Source organism: Ursus arctos, unplaced genomic scaffold (genome assembly GCF_023065955.2).
Source record: "Ursus arctos isolate Adak ecotype North America unplaced genomic scaffold, UrsArc2.0 scaffold_33, whole genome shotgun sequence".
Classification (NCBI taxonomy): domain Eukaryota; kingdom Metazoa; phylum Chordata; class Mammalia; order Carnivora; family Ursidae; genus Ursus; species Ursus arctos.
Window position 1 is genome coordinate 26,488,368 of NW_026623019.1, and position 21,624 is coordinate 26,509,991.

The window sequence follows — 21,624 nt, forward strand, 5'->3', positions numbered from 1 at the left end:
CTGAGATTTCTTTGGTGTAGGGGTGTATGGGATTGTAGCAGAGTAAGCATCACACAGCACTGCTCTCTTCAGTCAGGCTGTGGAAAGCATCGTGAGGGACCATGGCCTGCGGACCTGCAGCGGACCCAGGCAACTGTAGAGGCAAAGCACCACACACAGTACAGGGCAGTGAAAATGCCCGAAATTGAAAGCTCTCGTTGGAATGCTTCCTGTTTCACAAGGTCCCTCTAATCAGTCCCTGGCCCTTGGCAGGGGTTGTCTGGCTTCTGCTGATGGGGCCCACAGTACAAGTCTCCCTACAGCCCTCACGCCTGGCTTCTTGCTCGCCGATTGTGTCCAACTCGCACCTCTTGGTCACTGCCGTTCCTAGCTGCTTCTCTCCAATGATTCAAATCTCTCCTTGTCACTCTCACTGGCTCCTTTCTCTCCTGGAACCCAATTCACGTTTGGATCTCTCCTAGCTAGGCAAGGAAATACTAATTAAGAATGTCCAGCACTGCTTTATAATATGTGGCATTTCCTTCTTAGCACACGCCATAGAGACTCCAGAATGCCTGGGCAGGGCAGAGGCCTGCTTGGCAGACAGCATGCAGCATGGGGCCCAGAAAATGCCTCCTCCAGCATGGCACACGCTGGCATGACAGTTCTCTTACACAACAGTAGGTAAATGCTTCTGGGTACCAGGCACAAGGCAGACACGAAGTATCCTGATTTATTTTTCAATTAAAATGGTTTTACCTTTGCTGGGGCATTCATTTGGAAGCTTTCTTCATAAGCAAAACGATCCATCAAAATTACCAAAATCAAAGTGCTCCTTCTTGGTGATTAGCTAGATACTCTAAACAGCCTTTTTTTTCTTTGGGGGAATGAATAATATATGCATTATAACAAACCTGCTTGTTTTTTTTTTCCAGAGCTTCCACAAAGCACCGTGTAAACCCTTGAACAGCGACTAGTACTTCTGGGGCTCCATCGGTTTCCAGGAGTGCATACCTGCGCAATGCAAAGCCAGATTACAACACGTTTAATGATTAATCTGGCAAACATGTGAGCCTGAATTGTAAAAGGGAAGAGTGAAAACATTCTTTTTGTGCCATAAGCTTCAGCAGTATCTTAGCTCATTGGATTTCAGTCCTTGTGTGAAAGTAGGAGAAATTTGTCACGCCTTTTCTAAACACTTAAGTTAATACAGCAATCTGCAGAGCTTCCTTTCTTGGTTTTTAAATTATTATTGTTGTTATTTTCTTTAAAGATTTTATTTGTTTATTTGACAGAGAGAGAGAGAGAGACAGCGAGAGAGGGAACACAAGCAGGGGCAGAGGGAGAGGGAGAAGCAGGCTTCCCACTGAACAGGGAGCCCGATGCAGGGCTTGATCCCAGGACCCTGGGATCATGACCTGAGCTGAAGGCAGATGCTTAATGACTGAGCCACCCAGGCGCCCTGGTTTTTAAATTATTAAGCACTGCATATCCCTTCCATATAGGTCTGAGTGCTCTTTAGAAATATTCGCACATTGTATGCCCAGGCATGCAAAATCAACAAACCTTCTGCTTTTTCAAGTGGAGAAAGAGCTGCCCACGGCGGGTAAAATGCCATGGTCAAATCCACCCAGAGAAGCCATGGAAGAGTCTGTGGAAGACTCTGCATTGTACCTGGATTGGCTTCTGTGCATTTTCATCCAACTAACTTTATGTTGAAACAAAAGAAATCAACTCAAACTCTACTTGCTTTAAACTAAAACATCATTCTGACTTCCTCCTGTGCTCATTTATTTAGCCTGAAGTTGGTATGTTTCAAGACCAAGTCAAGGGCTGGGTTATTTGCTGTTGTAAAAATTCCTTCCCCCAGTGTTGCTGTCTGCCGTGAGGCACTACTACTGAGCTACTGAGCGTGGGGGGGAAGGAGGGGGGAGGGTGAGCACCCAGGAAAGAGGACAGAAACCCTCCCTGGGTAACATACTCCCACTAACTGCCTGCCATAACCCAACCTGGCTTCCAGTGGTCTCTCATCTCTCGTCATCCGTAAATCCAATGAACTTCCTAAGAAGTACTCATATTTGCAAAATTAATGTGTTGTAGGATAACACACATAATTGACTTTGCCTTTCAGCCCTCTTAAGAATGGCATTATTTATTTATTTTTCTTGGTTTTTCCTTAGCTTTAAAATCCTTTAAAAAGATTGGTCAGCCCTCATGTGGTGAAGGAAGTACACTGCTATGCTTTATTTTGAGCTGAGAAAAATCCTACATGAACATTTAATGATTTAATATCTAATTCAATTTTGCCTTTCTACCATTATTATAAGAATTTTAAATGGTTTAAAAAATTATTTTACTTCTAAGGCATTGCCTTTTAAATATACACGGACATTCAGGTTTTACCAAATTTTAGCTCAGAGGGGTTAAGACAGAATCAGAAACTAACTTCCCCATGGTATAGCCAGAGACTACCACACAATTTTTTATTCACATTTGGGAACTGAGCTTTTCTAGATCAATTATTAGCAAAAATAGCACATCATTTACCTGAACATTTCATCAACAATTCTGAATATGGCAGGGTGGCAGGCTGCTTCAGGCTGTAAAGGAAGAGACCGAAAGAAAGTAAAATATCAGAAGCATTTCACTGATAACATACGACTGGTTATTATCAGGGAGATGAGTTGTCTAGAACTGCTGGTGTCTAGAAAATGGGCATATTCCTTTGGCTTAGAAAACAACAACAACAACCCTGAGTGCATGGAAAAAGCCGTGCATTACAAACATAAACTGTTTCTCTAGGAGCAAAGAGATTATGGGCAAGCTTTATTTCCTCTTTATACTCCTGTTTGTTCCACATTTTCTCCAAAAGACCAATATGATCCAGAGAAAGAATCAATAAATATCACGGGAAATTTAAAAACACCTTTTGCCAGCATGCTGCAGTAAAGGCAGAACCTGCTTGTGTTGCTAGTTTTACACCTGCCCATGTGCTGACCACCCCCCATGGCCCAGGAGTGCCCCAAGGTCAGGTATGGGCTGGCTGTCTTTTTCATTCCTCCTTATTAGGCAATGACTACATAGTTATTTAGAATTATTATTGAGGAAAACAGTGACCACTACAATTCTCGACTAAATAATATCACACCTTAGTACACTATGAATTTAGCAGCTTAAATTATTTAGGATGAAAAAAGGGCTAATGAAAATAAAATATAGATACCATCATCTTGAATAAGAAAAGTAATTTATTCTGTGAATATTTTTGTGACGGTTTTGATGATTTCAATCTGCAGAAGTTGAGCTACTGTGGCCTAGATGGGGCTTCAGTGGGCTTGACCCAAGTTCCCTATCTTTTCAGCCAGGCTCAAAGCCTAAGATTAAGCCAGATGAAAATGACATTTGTGGGACACCTGGGTGGCTCAGTAGGTTAAAGACCTGCCTTCGGCTCAGGTCATGATCCCAGGGTCCTGCGATCAAGTCCCACATCGGGCTCCTTGCTCAGCAGAGAGGCTACTTCTCTCTCTGCCTGCAGCTTCCCATGCTTGCGCTCTTTCTCTCTGTGTCTCTCTGACAAATAAATAAATAAAATCTTTAAAAAAAAAAAAAAAAGAAAATGCCATTTGTGTTCTGAAACAGATTTTACAGTAGCCTCCAAATGTGAGTGGATTAAGCTCTACAAGGGACATTTCTTTGAGTCCTACCGCACTTGATATGACCAGCTCTGGTAAACATTTCTGCATAGCCCCCTCAACAAGAAAAGAAGAAGAAAGTATGTACTTTGCCTCACAAGTTTTCTGAGCCACGCTGAATAAAGAATGGAGCCTATCTCCATAGATTTTCTTTTCCACTCTCCAGTCTGCGCTGGCCTTTTGAATTGTAACATTGAACGTGTGCCATCTAGTGTTCAGATTCTGCCACTACAGGCTGTCGCAGCCGGCTCCAGTTAAGAACACTGCCACTTGTTGAAAGGTTGGGAAGATTTCTTTTTAATTACTGGAAGAGAGAGATGTGTGCTTTGCAAGTTACAAATTGCTACTCTTTAAGTAGAGTAACTCACATTCCCTAATCCTTCATTGATGTGCATTTTTATCAAAAAAAAAAAAAAACCTAAAAATTCTCATAGGTAAATTCATTATGTACTCAAGAAATAATCTGGCAGGACCATGGTTGAACAGAAGGGAAGCAAATTATTTTTTGGCTTTGATCTCAGGCAAGTCAGTTACTCTCCCTATGTCTCAGAACCACTGTAAATAATAACAGTGATTAAGAGGTCACCGGATAAATGCCCAGAAAATATAAAATGTTTCTACGTATTCATAATGGAAAAATCAAACAAGAAGGGAAAAGCAAACTATAAAATTTTTAACTTTCATAGATGGACAATATGCCTGAATAAGTGTTTAAGACCAAATAACACTTTCACATGCCCACAAGCAGACAGACACACAGAGACTGAAAATGCATTGACAGAAAACCAAAATTGGAAATGGTAAAATAGAACCATTCCTTTTGCTCCAAATGGTCTAACTAATTCAGTGTCACCATGTAAATTTGATGCTAGTAGAAAATCACTCAGTCCTAATTACAGGGGGGTGCCTGGGTGGCTCAGTGGGTTAAGCGTCTACCTTTGGCTCAGGACACGTCCCGGGATCAAGCCCTGCATTGGGCTCCCTGCTCAGCGGGGTATCTCTCCCTCTGCCCCTCACCCTGCTCATGCTCTCTCTCAAATAAATAAAATCTTAAAAAATACTAATTACAGGGATTTCTAAGTGGTCAACGAAAAGAAAATCCAATGGGTAGAACAGGCTGCCATGAAAATAAAGGGGTAGAAGCAAGAACGTACTCAGTTTGTTAAGAGAAGACTAGAGTTTGGACATACTTTTATTTTATGCAGTGTTCTCTATCAAAACCGCTCAATCCAATGTTTTAAATGTCTCCAGAATATGTGGAACCGCCTGCTTTCTCCATGCCAATGGACTCTCTGCTTAGATTTCCTTCTGTCTAAATATTTCAGACTTTTGTTTGCTCTCAGCCTGTTTCTACAACCCATTTTAGCTTTTTACAACAGGTAAGATGCCAGGAGGCAGGAGAACCTTGCTGAAACAGCAGTGGCAGAGATTTTGATTTAAAAACCAGTCTTCCTTGCTGCCCCAGAGCTGTGAAAGGCTCTTTCTCATTCACCGCCTTTACTGACTGTTTTTAAAATGAGGCTCTTTACACTTTCCGAGCACATAATTTCAGGGTCAGTGAGTCCCCTCATGAAGCCTGGAGTGCTCACAGGCCAGGCATGTGTCCCAGTGACATCAAATCACAAAAGCAAACTTAAGCTGCTTCTCTTTTTTCTTTTCTAAGATTTTATTTATTTATTTATTTGAGAGAGAGAGAGACAGCCATCAAGAGAGGGAACACAAGCAGGGGGAGTGGGAGAGGAAGCAGCAGGTTCCCAGTGGAGGAGCCTGACGTGGGGCTCGATCCCAGAACGCCCAGATCACGCCCTGAGCCGAAGGCAGATGCTTAACAACTGAGCCACCCAGGCGCCCCTTAAGCTGCTTTTCTTATCAAGAGAATCCTCCAAATAGAATTAAAGTCTTAATATGCTTCTTTGGAAGCCATAAATTCCCCGCCCCCAAATCTTGACAGCAGCCTTGTGAGGGAAGAGCCAAACATTTAACCACTCTGTGCCCTGTCTTATTCGTAGAACGGGACCTACAGTAACCCACCACAGGCCACTCTGCAACCCAGAGCCTCGAACCCTAGCTCTAAAGCCCTACAATCTGGGCGATTATCTTTCCTGTAAAAATGAGGGAAAGAACAACTATCTTGGGTTCCACCTGTTTGTCTGTTTTTCTCCATCCTACCAAAATCTGTTCCTTCTCAAGCTCTGCCCTTCTCCATCTGGCCTAACGATTTCCATGCACAGATTATTTCAAGTCTAGGGAAACTATGTCACCAAGAGGCCATCAATAACACACGTTTTGCCCTTCTCCTCTCCCCTCACACCTCCCCCAATCCTTTCACTGAATGTCAGAGGATGAACAGAAGATGATGATGGAGAGCTCCGGATTCTGGCTTCCTTTTCTTATGGACCAGATTGTTCTGTTGGGTTGCATCCCCTTCCCATCTCCCACAGCTACCCAGAAATGCATCGTTTATCTCCTCTCTGCCTAGGACAGCCCATTCCCAGCCCTCAACAAAACGAGGGAAGACAAAGTCAACACAGAAGAAATGTGCAGTGGCCGTGTGTTCTCGGCCTGTGCTGTGGGGGAAAGGTGAGGGAGAGGCCAACTGTACAAATAACAACCATGCACACTCTCTGCCCTTGATGCCTAATCTGTTATTTTCATCTCAATTCATCAAGGATTATTACAAGCCACTTGTCACTTGAAAGAGGCCTGAGAACATGGAAGAACAGGATTCTCATGGAAGAAATCTTTCCTCTTTTCTATCATTTTCTGATTCCTTGTGTGTGCTCGATTGAGTATGGGGAGGCGGGGAAGAAGAGAGAGAGTAAAAACCAGACAGGGAAATTGTACTATGATTTGAGGTAATTCACAGACAGAAGTGAATGCCTCATAGAAAAAAGGGCAGTGAGGAAACAGAAAAGTTCTCAAGCCTTTTCCACTTATCATCCCTCACACATATTTTTATCCAAAAAAGATAGAGGGAAATTGGAGATAAGAGATAAGATGAAGTTCAGGAAGCCTGGAACAGATTCTCTTTCACGGTCTGTTTTAAAATAGTTAAATATTTTACTTAGGAATGGTCATTCTCTTCAAGAAGAAATGGCTGGTGAGAAGCTTGCCCTCTAGGCCCAGCCCACTTCTCTGAACCCCTGACCGGTGTGGTAGCCCCTGTGGTGATATATGTATAGAATTAAAGGGTGACTATATTTATCAGAAAATAACTTTCTTCTTTTAAAAAAGGGATTCTCTAGAAGATTCATTCCAATAGTAAACTCTTTTATGGAGTCCAGAAACAATTTGGTTTTTTAAGATATCGACTTATATGAAACCTCCATATCTATCGTGTAAAGTAAAGCACTTTTATTAATGTGTATGTTTTATTACATCATTTTCTTCTTTTCTCCTTTCAGAATGCTAAATATAAGACTGTAAATATCCCTTTTACATTTCAGGACCTATTTTGTTTCAAAACATTTAAGTTTCTTTCAACAAATTTGAGCTTGGAAAAATTATTCTTTTTAATCTTTACCAGATGTTGTTTATACTACAAGCAATTTTTTTTCAGTACTCCATAATGCAGTTATTGTATAATTAGTGATAAATGTATCATTTCTGGCCTTAAAAGAAAAACAACAACTTAAGCACCAAATGTACTTTTGTATTTTAAATTTACCCGTGCTCTCCAAGAGCATTTAAGACATAGGGGATGTCAGCTCTGGATGCAGAACAAGATCCCCCAAACCTGAAGTTCTTTCTAGCCTCACCCAGTGGCCTCCGTCCAGTGAGCGTGTGCAGCCTGAGCAGGAAGATAGTTCCTCAGTTTCCTGCTGCTTCTTGGCTCAGTAACGAAGTGGCCCTGAAACCCCAGGTCGAACACTGAACTCTATTTGTTTTTTCTCTCTCCCTTCATTTGACTGGCTGGTTGCAAAGTCCTGCACCCCCAACAGTAATATTCCCCAGCACTTGCACTCTGGACCTCCTTCTTTACAGAGATGACACTTGGAGTGGGGGAGGGTGTGTGTGTGTGTGTGTGTGTGTGTGTGTGTCTGGTGCCCCCGAGAGGTCGATGCTGGGAAGTGCAACTACTGTCCCTGCAGATTCTTGACCTTTTTGCTACAAGCATAAGCCACTACCACGCTTTCCTATTTGACCACTGCTAAATTACATGCACCACATTAAAGAGCTCAAAAAAAGAAATGCTTAAAAGACTGCTAATGAAAAAGCAGGAAAAGAAAACCCTAGAACATTAGTAAGAAGTTATTCAAGCACTGAAAACTGACATCATCTGGGATGTGGAGTTAATTCTTCAGTATAATCTTTTATTAAAGGGGAACTGTGCTTGGAAAGTGTGTAAAGGAAGTTTTTCTTTTTTGAAGTGGCTACAATTGCTCTTTGGAGAATGAAGACAAGAACACATCCTATCTCACATCAGGGAGGACACTGAAGTATCTGCATGTTTTTTATTCTTAAGCTCTTATTAAATTAAGAATTAACTCTTCCCCCGCCCCAAGCTTTACCGAGGTATACTTGACAAGATAAAGAAATGATTTTAATTGAGCTATAAAGACTTTCAGGTAGGAGGGAATATGAGGAGTATTTTCTGATTCAAAATCTAAATAAACAAAAACAAAATGAATCCCGTCTCCCTTTCCCCTTTCCTCCCCGCTCTCTCCTGGGTAAAATATCTGTAAAGTGAAGGAGCAGCTTCTCTGGACCCAGCTGGAGGGGCAGGCAGCATGCAGGGTCAGCCAAGGAATGAGTGAATGAAAGGGCATGGGAACCAGGGTACATCCCGGCCCTGGCATGCAGCAGGGCAGCCAAGCACAGCGCCACCGTGCCACCCACCCAGCACTTCTCATTCAAATGTGGAATAGAAACAATAGCCTTCTGGGCTCCACAGACAGAACTGTAACTGGAAAACATAACATCCTTCTGATTCTGGTCAGCCTTGGGAAACCAAACAGTGTCAAAAAAAAAAAAATGCAGAATTAGCAAGTGGCTTTCACTGCTTTGGTGACATCGGTTTTTAAGGTAAGTCTGAAGCTATGGATTACAGTCTTGCAGTGTGTGTTCTGTCAAGGAAAACACAAGACTATCTGCTTTGAAAAGTTTCAGTCTGCAGAGTAAATGATAAGCTGAGGCTAATACTGCAATTTATTTAGGAGGCACCAGATGTGGCAGGTAGCCATGAACGTGGGGGCAGTTCAGCCCATGGAAGCCAAAGGGAGAGTCTCAAAAGTAAGCAGGTTTTGAAATTTTGTTTTTATTTTATTTTTAAGATTTTATTTATTTATTTGTCAGAGAGAGCGAGGGAGCGTGCATGCACACAAGCAGGGGAGCAGCAGGCAGAGGAGAAGCAGGCTGCTACTGAGCAAGGAGCCTGATGCGGGGACTCAATCCCAGGACCCTGGGATCATGACCTGAGCCAAAGGAAGACGCTTAAATGACTGAGCCACCCAGGTGTCCCTTGTTTTTATTTTAGAACTCAAAAAGATATACATACATTTAGAATTCAGGTAATATTAGATCAGTGCCTTATTACTTAGTCTTAACAGAAAATACCAGGCTTTACAATCTACACATTTAATGCAATCCCTACCAAAATACTAATAGCATTTTTCACAGAGCTAGAACAAACAATTCTAAAATTTGTATGGAAAAACAAAAGACCCGGATAGCCAAAGCAATCTTGAAAAAGCAAAGCAATGCTGGAGGCATCACAATACTGGACTGCAAGTTATATTACAAAGCTGTATTAATCAAAACAGTATGGTACTGGCACAAAAGGAGACACAAAGATCAGTGGGACAGAACTGAAAATCCAGAAAATCCAGAAATAAACCCACAATTATATGGTCAATTACTCCTCAACAAGGCAGGAAAGAATATCCAGTGGGAAAAAGACAGTTTCTTTAACAAATGGTGTTAGGAAGACAGGACAGCAACATGCAAAAGAATGAAACTGGACCACTTTCTTACACTATTACAAAAGTAAATTGAAAAAGGATTAAAGACCTAAATGTGAGACCTGAAACCATAAAAATTCTAGAAGAGAACACAGGCAGTAACTTTTTTGACTTCGACTGTAGCAACTTCTTTCTAGATATGAAACTTCTTTCTAGATATGTCTCCTGAGGCAAGGAAAATAAAAGCAAAAATAAACAATTGGGACTACATCAAAATAGAAAGCTTCTGCACAGCAAAGGGAACAGTGAACAAAATGAAAAGGCAAACTACAGAATGGAAAAAGATATTTGCAAATGCCATATCCAATAAAGGGTTAGCATCCAAAATAAAAAAGCACTTATGAAACTTAATACCCCCCAAAACAAATTATCTAATTAAAATGGGCAGAAGACATGAACAGACATTTCTCCAAAGACGACATCCAGATGGGCAACAGACACATGAAAAGATGCTTATCATCACTCATCATTAGAGAAATGCAAATCAAAATCACAATGAGACATCACCTCACACCTGTTACAATGGCTAAAATCAACAACACAAGAAACAACAGGTGTTGGCAAGGATGTGGAGAAAAAGGAACCCTTGTGCACTGTTGGTGGGAATGCAAACTGGTGCAGTCACTCTGGAAAACAGTATGGAGGTTCCTCAAAAAGTTAAAAATAGAACTACTGTATGATCCAGCAATCACACTACTGGGTATTTACTCAAAGAATACAAGAACACTAATTCAAGGGCCACCTGGCTGGCTCAGTTGGGAGAGTGTACGACTTTTGACCTTAGCGTTTTAAGTTCAAGCCCCATGTTGGGTGTAGAGATTACTTACATAAATAAATATTTTTTTAATAAATAATTTTTTTTAAAAGAGCACTAATTCAGAGGGATACACGCACCGCTATGTCTATAACAGCATTATTTACAATAGCCAAACTATGGAAGCAGCCCAAGCGTCCACTGATTGATGAATGGATAAAGATGTGGGATCTACATACAACGGAGTATCATTCAACCTTAAAAAAGAATGAAATCTTGCCGTTTGCAACAACATGGATGGAGCTAGAGAGTATAATCCTAAGCAAAATAAGCCAGTCAGAGAAAGACAAATACCATATAAATTCACTCACACGTGGAATTTAAGAAACAACTAATGAGCAAAGGGAAAGAGACAAACTAAGAAACAGACTCTTAGCTATAGAGAACAAACTGATGGTTGGTTACCAGAGGGGAGCTGGGTGTGGGAAGGCGTGAAATAGGGGATGGAGATTAAGAGGGCACTTGTCATGATGAGCACAGGTGTTGTATGGAGTGTTGTATCGCTATATTGTATACCTGAAATTAATATAATATCGTATGTTAACTACTTGGAATTAAAAAAAAAAAAACTACAAAAGGAAGAAGGAAGAAGAAGAAGACCAACACCAGGCTTTCAAGTCCCCGAGAGGCCAAAGTACATTTGGGGAGATCATTTCCCTTTGTACAACCTGTACCACACTTTTATCTTTTGTTTTTGCAACATCTTGTAACTTTAGAATTTCCAGGGCTATTTCTGGACAGTCCCAAGAGATGGAAACATAATTAACAGTGCTCCATATAAAATACAAGTTACGTAGACCATCACACTTTAATTACTCTCAGAATCCAACTCTAATGTAATAGGCATCAAGTTTCTTCTGGAGGAAAACACAGCAGGCCCTTGCTATCTGAGTCTTTGAGATCTCTCTGATACTTCTGCACAGCCTTGTCACTGCACCAAGATCTGTGCTGCGATCAATGAATCAGATGATGCAATTAGGAAGCAGGCTCTTCAGGTTACCCTTGTAATCACTCAGTCACGTCACAGGCATATTCCAGCCTGCCTGGTTTTCTGGCACTGTAGACCCAGGATGCCTAAGGAGAGCGGCCCACGCCAATCAGGGGCTTGCAGCTCTCTACTGTAATTACCTCCTTGAACCATAAGGCATAGAGAGGTCACATCCTGTCAATGCCACAATAAATTAAACCAAATAACACCCTCTGGAATTCTCCTTTAACCATAATGGAAGCTCCGAATCCTTACACACGAGCCTAATAAATACTTCTGTAGATCAACGAATTTGGAAGCTGTCTGGTTGGGGGACATTAAACTATAAAAGGGGAGGGGCTATGTAGTGCAGTGTTCAGTGGGGGTGCCTGCCTCCTGGCTCTCACATGCTGCTCGCTGAAGCAGTCTCAAGCCCGAAGGCTACAGGTAAAAAGGACATGGGGGAGGGTCAGAGAAGAATCGCAAGAACAAAGAAAGGCTCCAGAATCAAACCAACTCAGAAAAGCCAATGGAACTGGACTTTCTCTACAAGACCTAAAGAAAATTAATAAGGACCCTGAAAGCAATAATGTCCCTGATAAAGGGCTAGGGAAAATTAAATTATATCACATACATTTAAGTTAGAAATAGAGATTTTCCTGATAATAAAGGTAATGTTTAGAATGGGCTGCCAGGGACTTCTAAAAGCCTTTGTTCAGTTTGAATTTTACTGTAACTATTTTTACGTAAGGTGCATTCTTATTTCTCACCTTACTATGCAACTCTTTTAAATGGTGAGGTCAAGTAGTAATTTTCCTAAAAACAGAAAACCTCTTGTGCTCTCTCAGTCTTTTGTATCTATCTTCGTTCCTTCCTTTTTGTCCTGTCAAACACTGTAAACTTCCAAATCAACTGGGTTCACTTTGTGCCACTTAGCTGGCAGGTACACGGCTCCTGGTGACTGCAGCACCATCCACAGCCGCCTGGGAGGAGCCAGAGCGTGAAGGCCGACAAGAGCCTGTGGAGTAAGGGAGAAGGCCTGGCAGTCCCAGGGAGAACTGGTAGGGACCTCAAAGGAACAATGGGACAGAAGAAGAAAGCAACAGATTCAATTAGGATTCCCTAACTGAGCCTCCAATTTGAAAGAGAAAGAAAACAGAAAGTTACAACTGAATTAAAAAAAAAAAAACAGGTGTCTGAGAGGTGGTGTTGTGTGAACTCAGCCAACCTCAGAGTTCCCCCCTTTCCAATTCTCAGCTCAAGTGGGGAGGTGAACATTCTCTCCTGCCCAGTTTTCCTAGCCCCCAACTGAAGATCTGACCATTCACCATCTCTGAACTAATTTTCTCCACCTGTACAATAGGAAGAAAATCTCAGTGGCCAGTGTTCCCCAGGTTACGAAAGCTAATGAGAAAACATGTTAGAAACCACTGAGGTTCTCGTAAAACAGATGCCCAGGGAGCTACCTCCCGCAGTTTTTTGATTTGTTTTTTCAGGGTGCATTGGTCTTTATTCCTGCTCTTTCAAAAATGCACATAAATTCCACAGAGTTGCCTCCCACGAAGGGAAAACACCCTCACCGGTCAGGTTCTGAGGACTGCCTGTGAGTCCTGCCATCTGACCCTCGTTTAGGAAATGAAGCCAGTCCATTTGACCCACGGAGCCACCGAATTCCTGTCCTGAGAAGTCCCAAGTACAAGGGAGGGCAGGCGAGCCACCACATGGAGGGAGGGTTCAAGGCTAGAAGGCTTACACCAAAAGAAACCTTTTAGAATTCTAAGTTGTTTTAACCTTTCTTTCAGGTTTTTGTTTTATACCTCCTCTCATTTGTAAGGTCTTCATTTTTTAAAACGTACTTTTCATGTGGAAATAAGAAATACTGTTTTAAAAGTGTGCCTTCATATCAATTCTCCTGAGTAGGGCACTATAAGGGGCACTGATCCAGTAAATCTCACACCTCTCCCCGTTTTCAAGACATGCTCCAACTATGCAGAAAAGCCCCCTATGCTGGGTATTTCTATAACAAAATGCAGACACACAATTATTTTAAAAGGTGCCAACTGCTCTCTTGTTTACCTTTCCCCTTGCTTTGACAAAAAGAGATGATACCCAGCATCCTCTTTAAGGATTTTTCTCTTCATTAAAGCCCAGCACGTACCAGTAATGAATCTTTCAAAAAGCATTCGATCCTTCTCAGGAAATTTCTCTCACTGGAGATTAGCTTTTCAAAAAGATGCAGTGTTGCTTTTTCAAGGCTGGGAAGGTGCCGAAGCCAGAGGCAGACTACAGCTGACGTGGGGAGTGAAATCTTCTTCCTTTTAGCAAAAATAACATTTTAAACAGAAATGGGTTACTAAGAAAATAAGATTGAGGGGGATCACAATGCAGTAATGAGTCCAGTTTGTGGATCTTCTTTTCATCATTGTCGAACAGCAGTTAATATTTACAGTAATCAATGAATATTTACCAAGTGTCCGTTTGCAAAATAATGTGAATCTGCTTCCAATTCAACTCAAGAAATTAGAGAAATGCCCAAAGAAAGAAATGCTTTCCAAAAGGAAAAACAAGCAGTAGTGATGGAAGTGTTAGTGATGGAAGATTAGTGATAAAGAGGAAGAAGGCCTTGAAGTATATAGTCCCAAATTTTAGAAATAGTTATGTTTGACAGTACATTGTAAGGATTTAAACTAGGTAATTAGACCTGGGTTTGAGTCCCAGAGCCACCACCGACTAACTCGATGGCCTTGGGAAAGTTACTTAACAGCTAAACCTCAATGTACTCATCTGTAAGTGGGCCTACCTCCCTCACTGTGTTCTCAGGAGGTTCAGATGCAATAATAATAACACATGTACGGAGATTAGCACAATGCTTGACATCTCGTAAATATTCAGTGACTGTATTTGTGAATCTGTTGCTTGAAAGTTAAATGTTTTCCTTTAGTAATAATTTCAAAATCGGTGGTTATGGCCTGGTTAGATCCATTGCTGATCCCTACCATGATACTCTATGGGCCCCAAATATTTTGTGTAGTTGTTTCCACAGGAGAATGTATGTGGAGGTTCCTCCTGAGTCAGGTCAGCCAATCAGGGGTTCTACCTCCTCTCCTGGGAGGTAGCATGAGGGGGACACCTAATTCTGAGCCACTGGTGGCTCTGGGACAGCAGTAGGGCTGTCCCCACAGGGCCCTGTCTATGAACACTGGGTCTGTTTTGGCCTGGTGAGACTTCTTTCAGCCCAGCTTTTCCAAGGCCTCCCTCCCTCTTCACCTGTGGCACCACAGACAGCAGAGTGCTTTCCAGGTTCTGCCAAAGATGTTTACGGCCTTTACTAAGAAAAACAAAAGCTGAGGGTACAAAGGCTACCTATTACCCAGAAACCCCTTCAAGCCTTTCCCTTCACCACTGCTTCTGGGCCATTTCTCTGCAGGAGCTGGCGTGGAGCCCAGAGCATGGGTGCAGGAGCAGGAAATGAATAGGCGGAGTCACAGTGCAATTTCTCGTGATTTCTCTTTTTTCTTCTCCCTCAGCATAACTCCTGTAGACCTTTGTCCTGGATTAACTCTGGGGCAAGGCTAAACAAAGCTGAAGAGTTAGAAGGACTCTCACAGAAGCAGGCAGAGTACAGGACAAAGGGCAAGAGGGAGGCCCCCCGCTGACCCTCTTTCTCATCTCACATTCTCACCCTGAGCGGCAACTCTTCTGGGAAGTCTTGCAGGACCCCTTTCCTTCACCTCCCCACACCTGGCAAAGAAGAACTGCCACGGTGGCCCCCCTCCTGCACCACCTGGCACATCTGGGAGCCACGCTATGGATGTCCTCTCTTGTGCCGCTGTGCTTTGGGATGCAATTCCCATGCCATCTCCCCTATCATCCTGGATGGCAAGGAGCTGGTGGGCATCCATGCAAGGAAGAGGAGCACTTCCTGTGTGGCATTCAAAGTGCCAGGTGTAGGCCAAGCAATTGGGAACAAAACAGACCTAGTCTGTACCCCTAGCACTTGGGGCCCAGTGGAGGTACACATACACATACCAAACTGAGAAAAAGGCAATGAAGGAAAAGAGAGTAACAGAAGGGGCCCGATTCAGTTTGGGTGGTCAGGATGGCCTCTCCAGCAGAGTTGAGATTAGCTAGGTGAAGAGTAGCCAGAAGGGCATTCCAGCAGAGGGAATGGCAGCCCTGATGGTACTGAGACAGGGAAGAGCAAGGTAAGAAGGAGAGAGAAACCCCAGACAGCGAAGGTGAGGTGGCCTGTAAGGCTTTGGGATTCTACTCAGTGATTATGCTGGTCCAAAGGACTTTACACAGAGGAGTGCCAGGATGCGGTTTACAGTCAAAGATCAGTCCGGCTGCAGCAGGGAGAACCAAGTGTGGGCCTAGAATGGGTGTGGGGAGCCCAGGGGAGCCGGTGCTGGCATGACCTGGGCAGCAGTGGAGGAGTGAAGGGGACCGCCATGTACTTCAGCAGTAACATCAAGAGGAACTGGCAATGAATCTGATGAGAGGTAGTGAAGGTGAGGTAGGAATCAAGGCTGCCCAGGTTTCTTGAGCAACTGAGTGGGAAAGAAGGAAAGATAAGATCTGTGAAGGATTTACTAAGAGCTCGTTTTGGGTGTATGAATTTAGAATGTCTGAGGTGTCCTCAAAAAGAGGGATAAAATAGGTCCTTGAATATCCAAGCTGGAAGTTCTAGGGAGAGGCCTGGGCTAAAGATCTACATTAAGGAACCATCAGCCAGCATGGTGCAGCATGAGAGTGGAGAACTCCAAGGGAGAGAGGTCTGTGGGGAGAGAAGAGGGCCCAGGTGTGTGCCCTGAGCAGTGCCAACAGGCAGAGAAAGACGAGGAGCTGCAGATGGAGGAGGCAGGAGACACACAAGCAGGGAACAATGTCACCAAGGACGAGAAGGAAGCCTGGCTGTGACCAGCACTGCTGAGAATGAGAACATGGGGAGGGAACCACATTCATGACACTGGGCAGGCCCTTTGTGACCTCCCCAAGGACATGGTTTTGATAGCGTAACAGAAGCCAAGGGCAGTCAATGAGGAGAGGAGGCGGAAGTGCAGCCATTACTGTAGACAGGTCTTCAGAGGGATAGCTGTGACGGGAGCAATACCAGGAGGCTGCACAGGGGTGGTAGTGGGCAGGACAGTATGGCTGACTGGCGAGCCAGATGCAGAGGAGTGAGAGAGGCTGGAGGACGGCAGCTGCCATTTATTAATCGCTTACTTGAAACCATGCTAAGCATTTTACTTGTATTTTAATCCTGCAAAACAGGTACTATAATTATTCTTATTTTATAGAGAAGGCATCTGAGGTCAGAAAGGGACCAAGGACTCACAGCTACGATCTGAACCTAGGAGGTCTGATGCTGGAGATGGCTGTACACCTCAGGTAATCTATGAGCTTCTCCACTTTGTGAACTGGAGAGTGGAGGGCACTGCTCAGAAGAGGGGCTCCGGCCCAGGGGAGTGAGTGGACAGCCTTCCTGGGTAAGCAAGATGCCTGGACCCTATGTTCACTCCCTTCAGTGTTTGGGGAAGTCTTTCCAAAGTCTAGGCTGTCAGCCAGTTTTAGTCACATCAATAGACCCTTGGGAGAGGTTTCCATCCAGTTTCTACAGGAGAACATCCCCAGACAGGGGCAAGGGTCATGAACCAGAAAGCTCCCAAGAGGCAGGGACGCTCTGAGGTATAGAGGGAACTTGGCTGCTCAGTGGCTCTTCCCTTCCCAAACAGCAGGGACATCTTTTGACCTGCATTCACCCCATCTTATTTTTTTTTCAGGATCCATATAAAATATGTATGTACATCATTAGAGAAGTTTCCCACTTCAGTGAGAGTTCTTCATGCAGCCCCATTCCCAGGGCCTCTGAGCAGCCATGTGCATTAAGTGTGATTTTTATCTAATGGTCACAGTGGCCGAGTAATGCGTGGCAGCACATAGGTATGAGCTGTTGAGAATGAGTAGATAAACATGAACCAATACAAAAAGGAAGCTAGGGTAAAATGGTAGTTCCATCAAATACCTGAAATAAAAGATATTGCTTAGTTAAAAATTTACATAAGACCTAAAAAATTGTATACTCAAGTCAGTAAGTACATAATATTTTTGTGCTATTCTCAGACACAGTTTAAAAAATGTGTATGTTGGGTGCCTTGGTGGCTCAGTCGGTTAGCGGCTGCCCTCAGCTCGGGTTGTGATCCCAGGGTCCTGGGATGCTCCTTGCTTGGGGCGGGGGGGCACTACTCCCTCTGCCTGCCGCTTCCCCTGCTTGTGCTTACTCTCCCCCTCACTTGTGTCAAATAAATAAAATCTTTTTAAAAATTAAAAAAAATGTGTATATTAACAATTATCTTTTAATTACCCTTTATTCAGAGTATACTCTATTATTTGCTGTGATTAAATTTATAAATCCATGTTTAGTATTTGAGCAAAATAATCTGTTTTGCTCTAAAACGTCAAAAAGTTAACTCTTTATAATCAATACTGGTGAGGAAGAAATCACCAAAACAATATGATCTTAATATACCTGCATAACAGAAGCTGACTGGACCAACACATTCATATTATATAAAATGTTCTAAGAGTGTACCGGGTTGGTTTTGAAATAAAAAAGGCAAATTACATTATATGTCAATTATACTTCAATAAAACTAGGGGCTGGGGGGAGGCAAATTATGAAAGAAGAACACAAATGGCCAAAAATATGCAGATTTTCAACCTTATTAATAGTAAAGAAAGGTAAACTAATGTACATGGCTACCATTTTCCTCCACACACATCAGCAAACGTTTAGGACAACACCCAATGCTGAAGCAGGTACAGGGGACATATGTTCTCAGAGGTGAGATGGGATGGCTAATGAATTGTAAAACAGACATCCTTTGTGAATCTGCCTGGCAGAAATACAAGCATCATTTGAAGGGTATTCACTGCAGCAATATTATAAAAACAAAAGTAAAAACAACTTGAATGCATCTATTGGCAAGCAGCTGAATAAATTAAGGTCCATTCATATCAGGGAATATGTTCCTATCTTATAAAAATGAGCTGATCTATATCCCTTGAGGGCTAGCCAAGATATATGTTAAAAAATAGGTTCCAGAGTCATGTGTATGGTGTGATGCTGTTTTTGTTTTTTGTTTTTAAAACTACTTTAAAAAAGAGAAAAATTTGTTTTATATAGATCTCTGTTTACAAGAATATAAGGTATGGTTATCAGAAGTACTAGATGGTGATAATGAGAGAATAATTAACATTTTCTGTATATACTTCCGTACTGTATTCTTTGACCAGACAAAATGAATATATTTCTGTGGAAATTTAAAGAACCAATAAAGTCACAGAAGATAAAAATGTTTTAAGGGACACTGAACAATTTCATGCTATTGAACACGTGTTAGTCCTAGAAACACTAAGGCGGTCCTTTTTCTACTCTATACCTACTCCATCTATCTAGCCTAGATACTGATCAAAACTTGACTCTCCCAAATTCCTAGCTATTAATCAGGGGAAGTTTTCTGCATTATAGCTATGTTTTTGGAAAATGAGATTGGGAGTTTGGGACTTATGTGTAATACATTAAAAGTTTCCCATTTAAAATAGGAGGAATAGGCTCCCAGTCAGTGCTTTCATGTAGAACATCTGAGCCTTTTTTTTTTTTTTTTGAAGATTTATTTATTTGAGAGAGAGAGAGAGAATGTGTGTGGCTGGGTGGGGGTGGGGACAGAAGGAGTGAATCTTCAAGCAGACTCTCCACCACGTGGAGAGCCTGATATGTGACTTGATCCCACGACTCATGAGATCATGACCTAAGCCGAAACCAAAAGCTCAACACCCAACCCACTGAGCCACCCAGGTGCCCCAAACATCTGAGTCCTGGTAACAATTTCTGACACAAAGCAGGAGAACCCTGACAGGACACTACCGTGTCCCATATCTCCTGCTTTCAGAGTCTGCTAGATAAATGCCTCCTTGGCATTTAGAAAACTGTACTTTGTTTCTCCAAAATACTGAGGTTGTTGTTTGCCCCATCTTTCCCAAAAAGAGGCAGTATATAAAGAAATTGGTTCAGGTGCTTAATAAATAATTTTGGCTCCAATTGTTTTTTTATGGCTACAATAAAAACAGAATGTGGAATTCAATTCTTTGCAAGAACAGTTCCTAACGAGGGCAGTGCCTGTCGGTAGGGAATGTCAGAGAGGCAAAGGGAAGGAAGAAGCTTCCTTACTCAAGACAAACACAGGCAGTATTCCACTTTTCCAAACCAGAAAGAGATCAGGGCTGTTTGGGTTGCCAGAAAAGACCACAAAAATTGGGATCAGCGCTTCTAGAAAACTACTTAATTCCAAGGAATTGGAAAGAATACTCTCTAATATATCCCAAAGGTGTATTTTCATGAAAACTTGATTTAAGAAGTATAACAAATTTGAAGACTGTGCCATCATTGCCACTTACATGTTAGAGAAACCACTTTTCAAAACAAAAAGCAGCAACACCAAGCAAAGGAAATGTCCAAACCCAAACATACTGGAATGTCTATTACAAATCAGAATCAGCAGGTTTTTATTTGAAAAGTAAACTTTTTCAATGACTAATTTTGTGACCATATCTTATTAAAGTTAAACAACAAAAAAAGAGGATCTCAGGAAGTCTCAATAAATGGATAAGTAGGGTTTTAGTTACTACTACTCTTCTTTGCTACCTTTCTGTCCTGAGTATTACACTAGCCTTTCTTCATTTATAGACATTCACCTGTATCATTTGACAACACTTAAAGCCTGATTTTTCTTATCTGAGCTGAAAAAGCACAGAACCAGAAGCTTGGCAAAAGGTCAGCCTTTTCTTGTAATTTATTTTCTGTTCCTGGTAAGCACCTTCGGAGGCTGTATTAGTTCTTTCAGAAACAGATTTTTTTTTTTTAATTTAATAGGGAATTTTATATATATATATATATATATATATATATATATAGTATATTCAGCAAAAGGAATTTAGCTTACATTTGGCCTTAGCTCAGTGATATTTCCATTAGAAGGAAAAGATATAAGCTTGAGAAAACCTAATAAAACATTATAAAAAATGGTACAATTACTAAATTCAGCAATAATTAACAACATGTGAACAGTTACTGAACGTTTACTCTGGGTGTGAGGCACCATGCTAAACATATTACAGGCATGAGACCCATTTAAATACATTTCAGTGTGCCGTATGTCTGTTACCCCACCACAGTTATAAAAAGGCAGTCCCCTTTGAACTCCCCAAAGTGTTTTGGTAAAGATTATGAACTGTATGGTCACCCTATTTAACACTCACAGTCACACTGTGAGGCCAGTTGGTCGGTCAGTCCTGCAGCCATTCTTCCTTTCCTTTGTTCAATTCACTCATTCATTCTAGTATGTAGAAAAAACTCTCCACCCCGTCATCAAACTCAATGTTTTTGAAGCAATGGATTTAGATTTACCTTAGAGGGCATGTCATACTGAATTACTTATACTCCACAGACCCCTGGAAGGATTTCAGTGGCCCTCCCAGAAAGGTTGTATGCAGCCTGCAGCCTGCGTGGCTGTGAGGGCAACTCCAGGAATAGGCCTGAGAAGTTAGGTTTGACATTTAGGCCAAGAAATTGAAGATTTCCTCTAGGTTATCTAAACTGCAGAGAGGGGCAAGAATCTGCTGTTGAAAAGAAGACAGGCAGCCCATTTCTGAAAATCCATGACTGTATTTGGAAGCCAAGGCCACAGCCAGCCAGCCAATAGTAAAAGAGATGAAATTCCACTGGTGTATTGTGGTAGGCAAATAGCTGGAAGTCTAAACACAGGGCAGGGTGCACTGGTCAAAGAAAGTATGTGGTTTCTAAATGACCACACAGCACATTTGGGGAATTGCTCAAGGGGCTGGGGGGAGAACAGTGTTGGGTGTGGGGGTGGTAATTTGCACTGACTGACTGAATCAGCCTCCCCATGTCAACATGTGGCTGGGATGCTCCGTCCATGGGAAAGTGTCCATGGAAAGGTGCCAGCTCTTACGCCACTGCTTGGGGAACTTGCTGAGCTGAAGCCATAGGAATTGGACAAGGTGAAGGCCACCCAGCATTTCTGGACTATCTGTCCCCTATGGATTAGCAGACATAATTTTCCAAACCAAATAAATTTTATTAGTTGCTGAGGGAGAACATGCTATCAGAAGTAAAATAAACAGTAAAGGAGT

General features: G+C 42.2%; 1 protein-coding gene across 14 annotated transcripts in view; it reads right to left on the reverse strand.

Annotated features, from left to right (window-relative positions):
* The window catches only part of FANCC (FA complementation group C), a 267,899-nt gene that overhangs the window by 36,314 nt on the left and 209,961 nt on the right, over positions 1–21,624 (reverse strand). For all 14 annotated transcript variants that reach the window (XM_048218345.2, XM_057305597.1, XM_048218344.2 and 11 more), the window contains 3 exons: positions 13,571–13,727; positions 2,527–2,579; positions 894–993 (listed from right to left, as the gene is read on the reverse strand). In XM_048218345.2, coding sequence (XP_048074302.1) covers positions 894–993; positions 2,527–2,579; positions 13,571–13,727 — 310 coding nt within the window. The remainder of the gene's footprint in view (positions 1–893; positions 994–2,526; positions 2,580–13,570; positions 13,728–21,624) is intronic.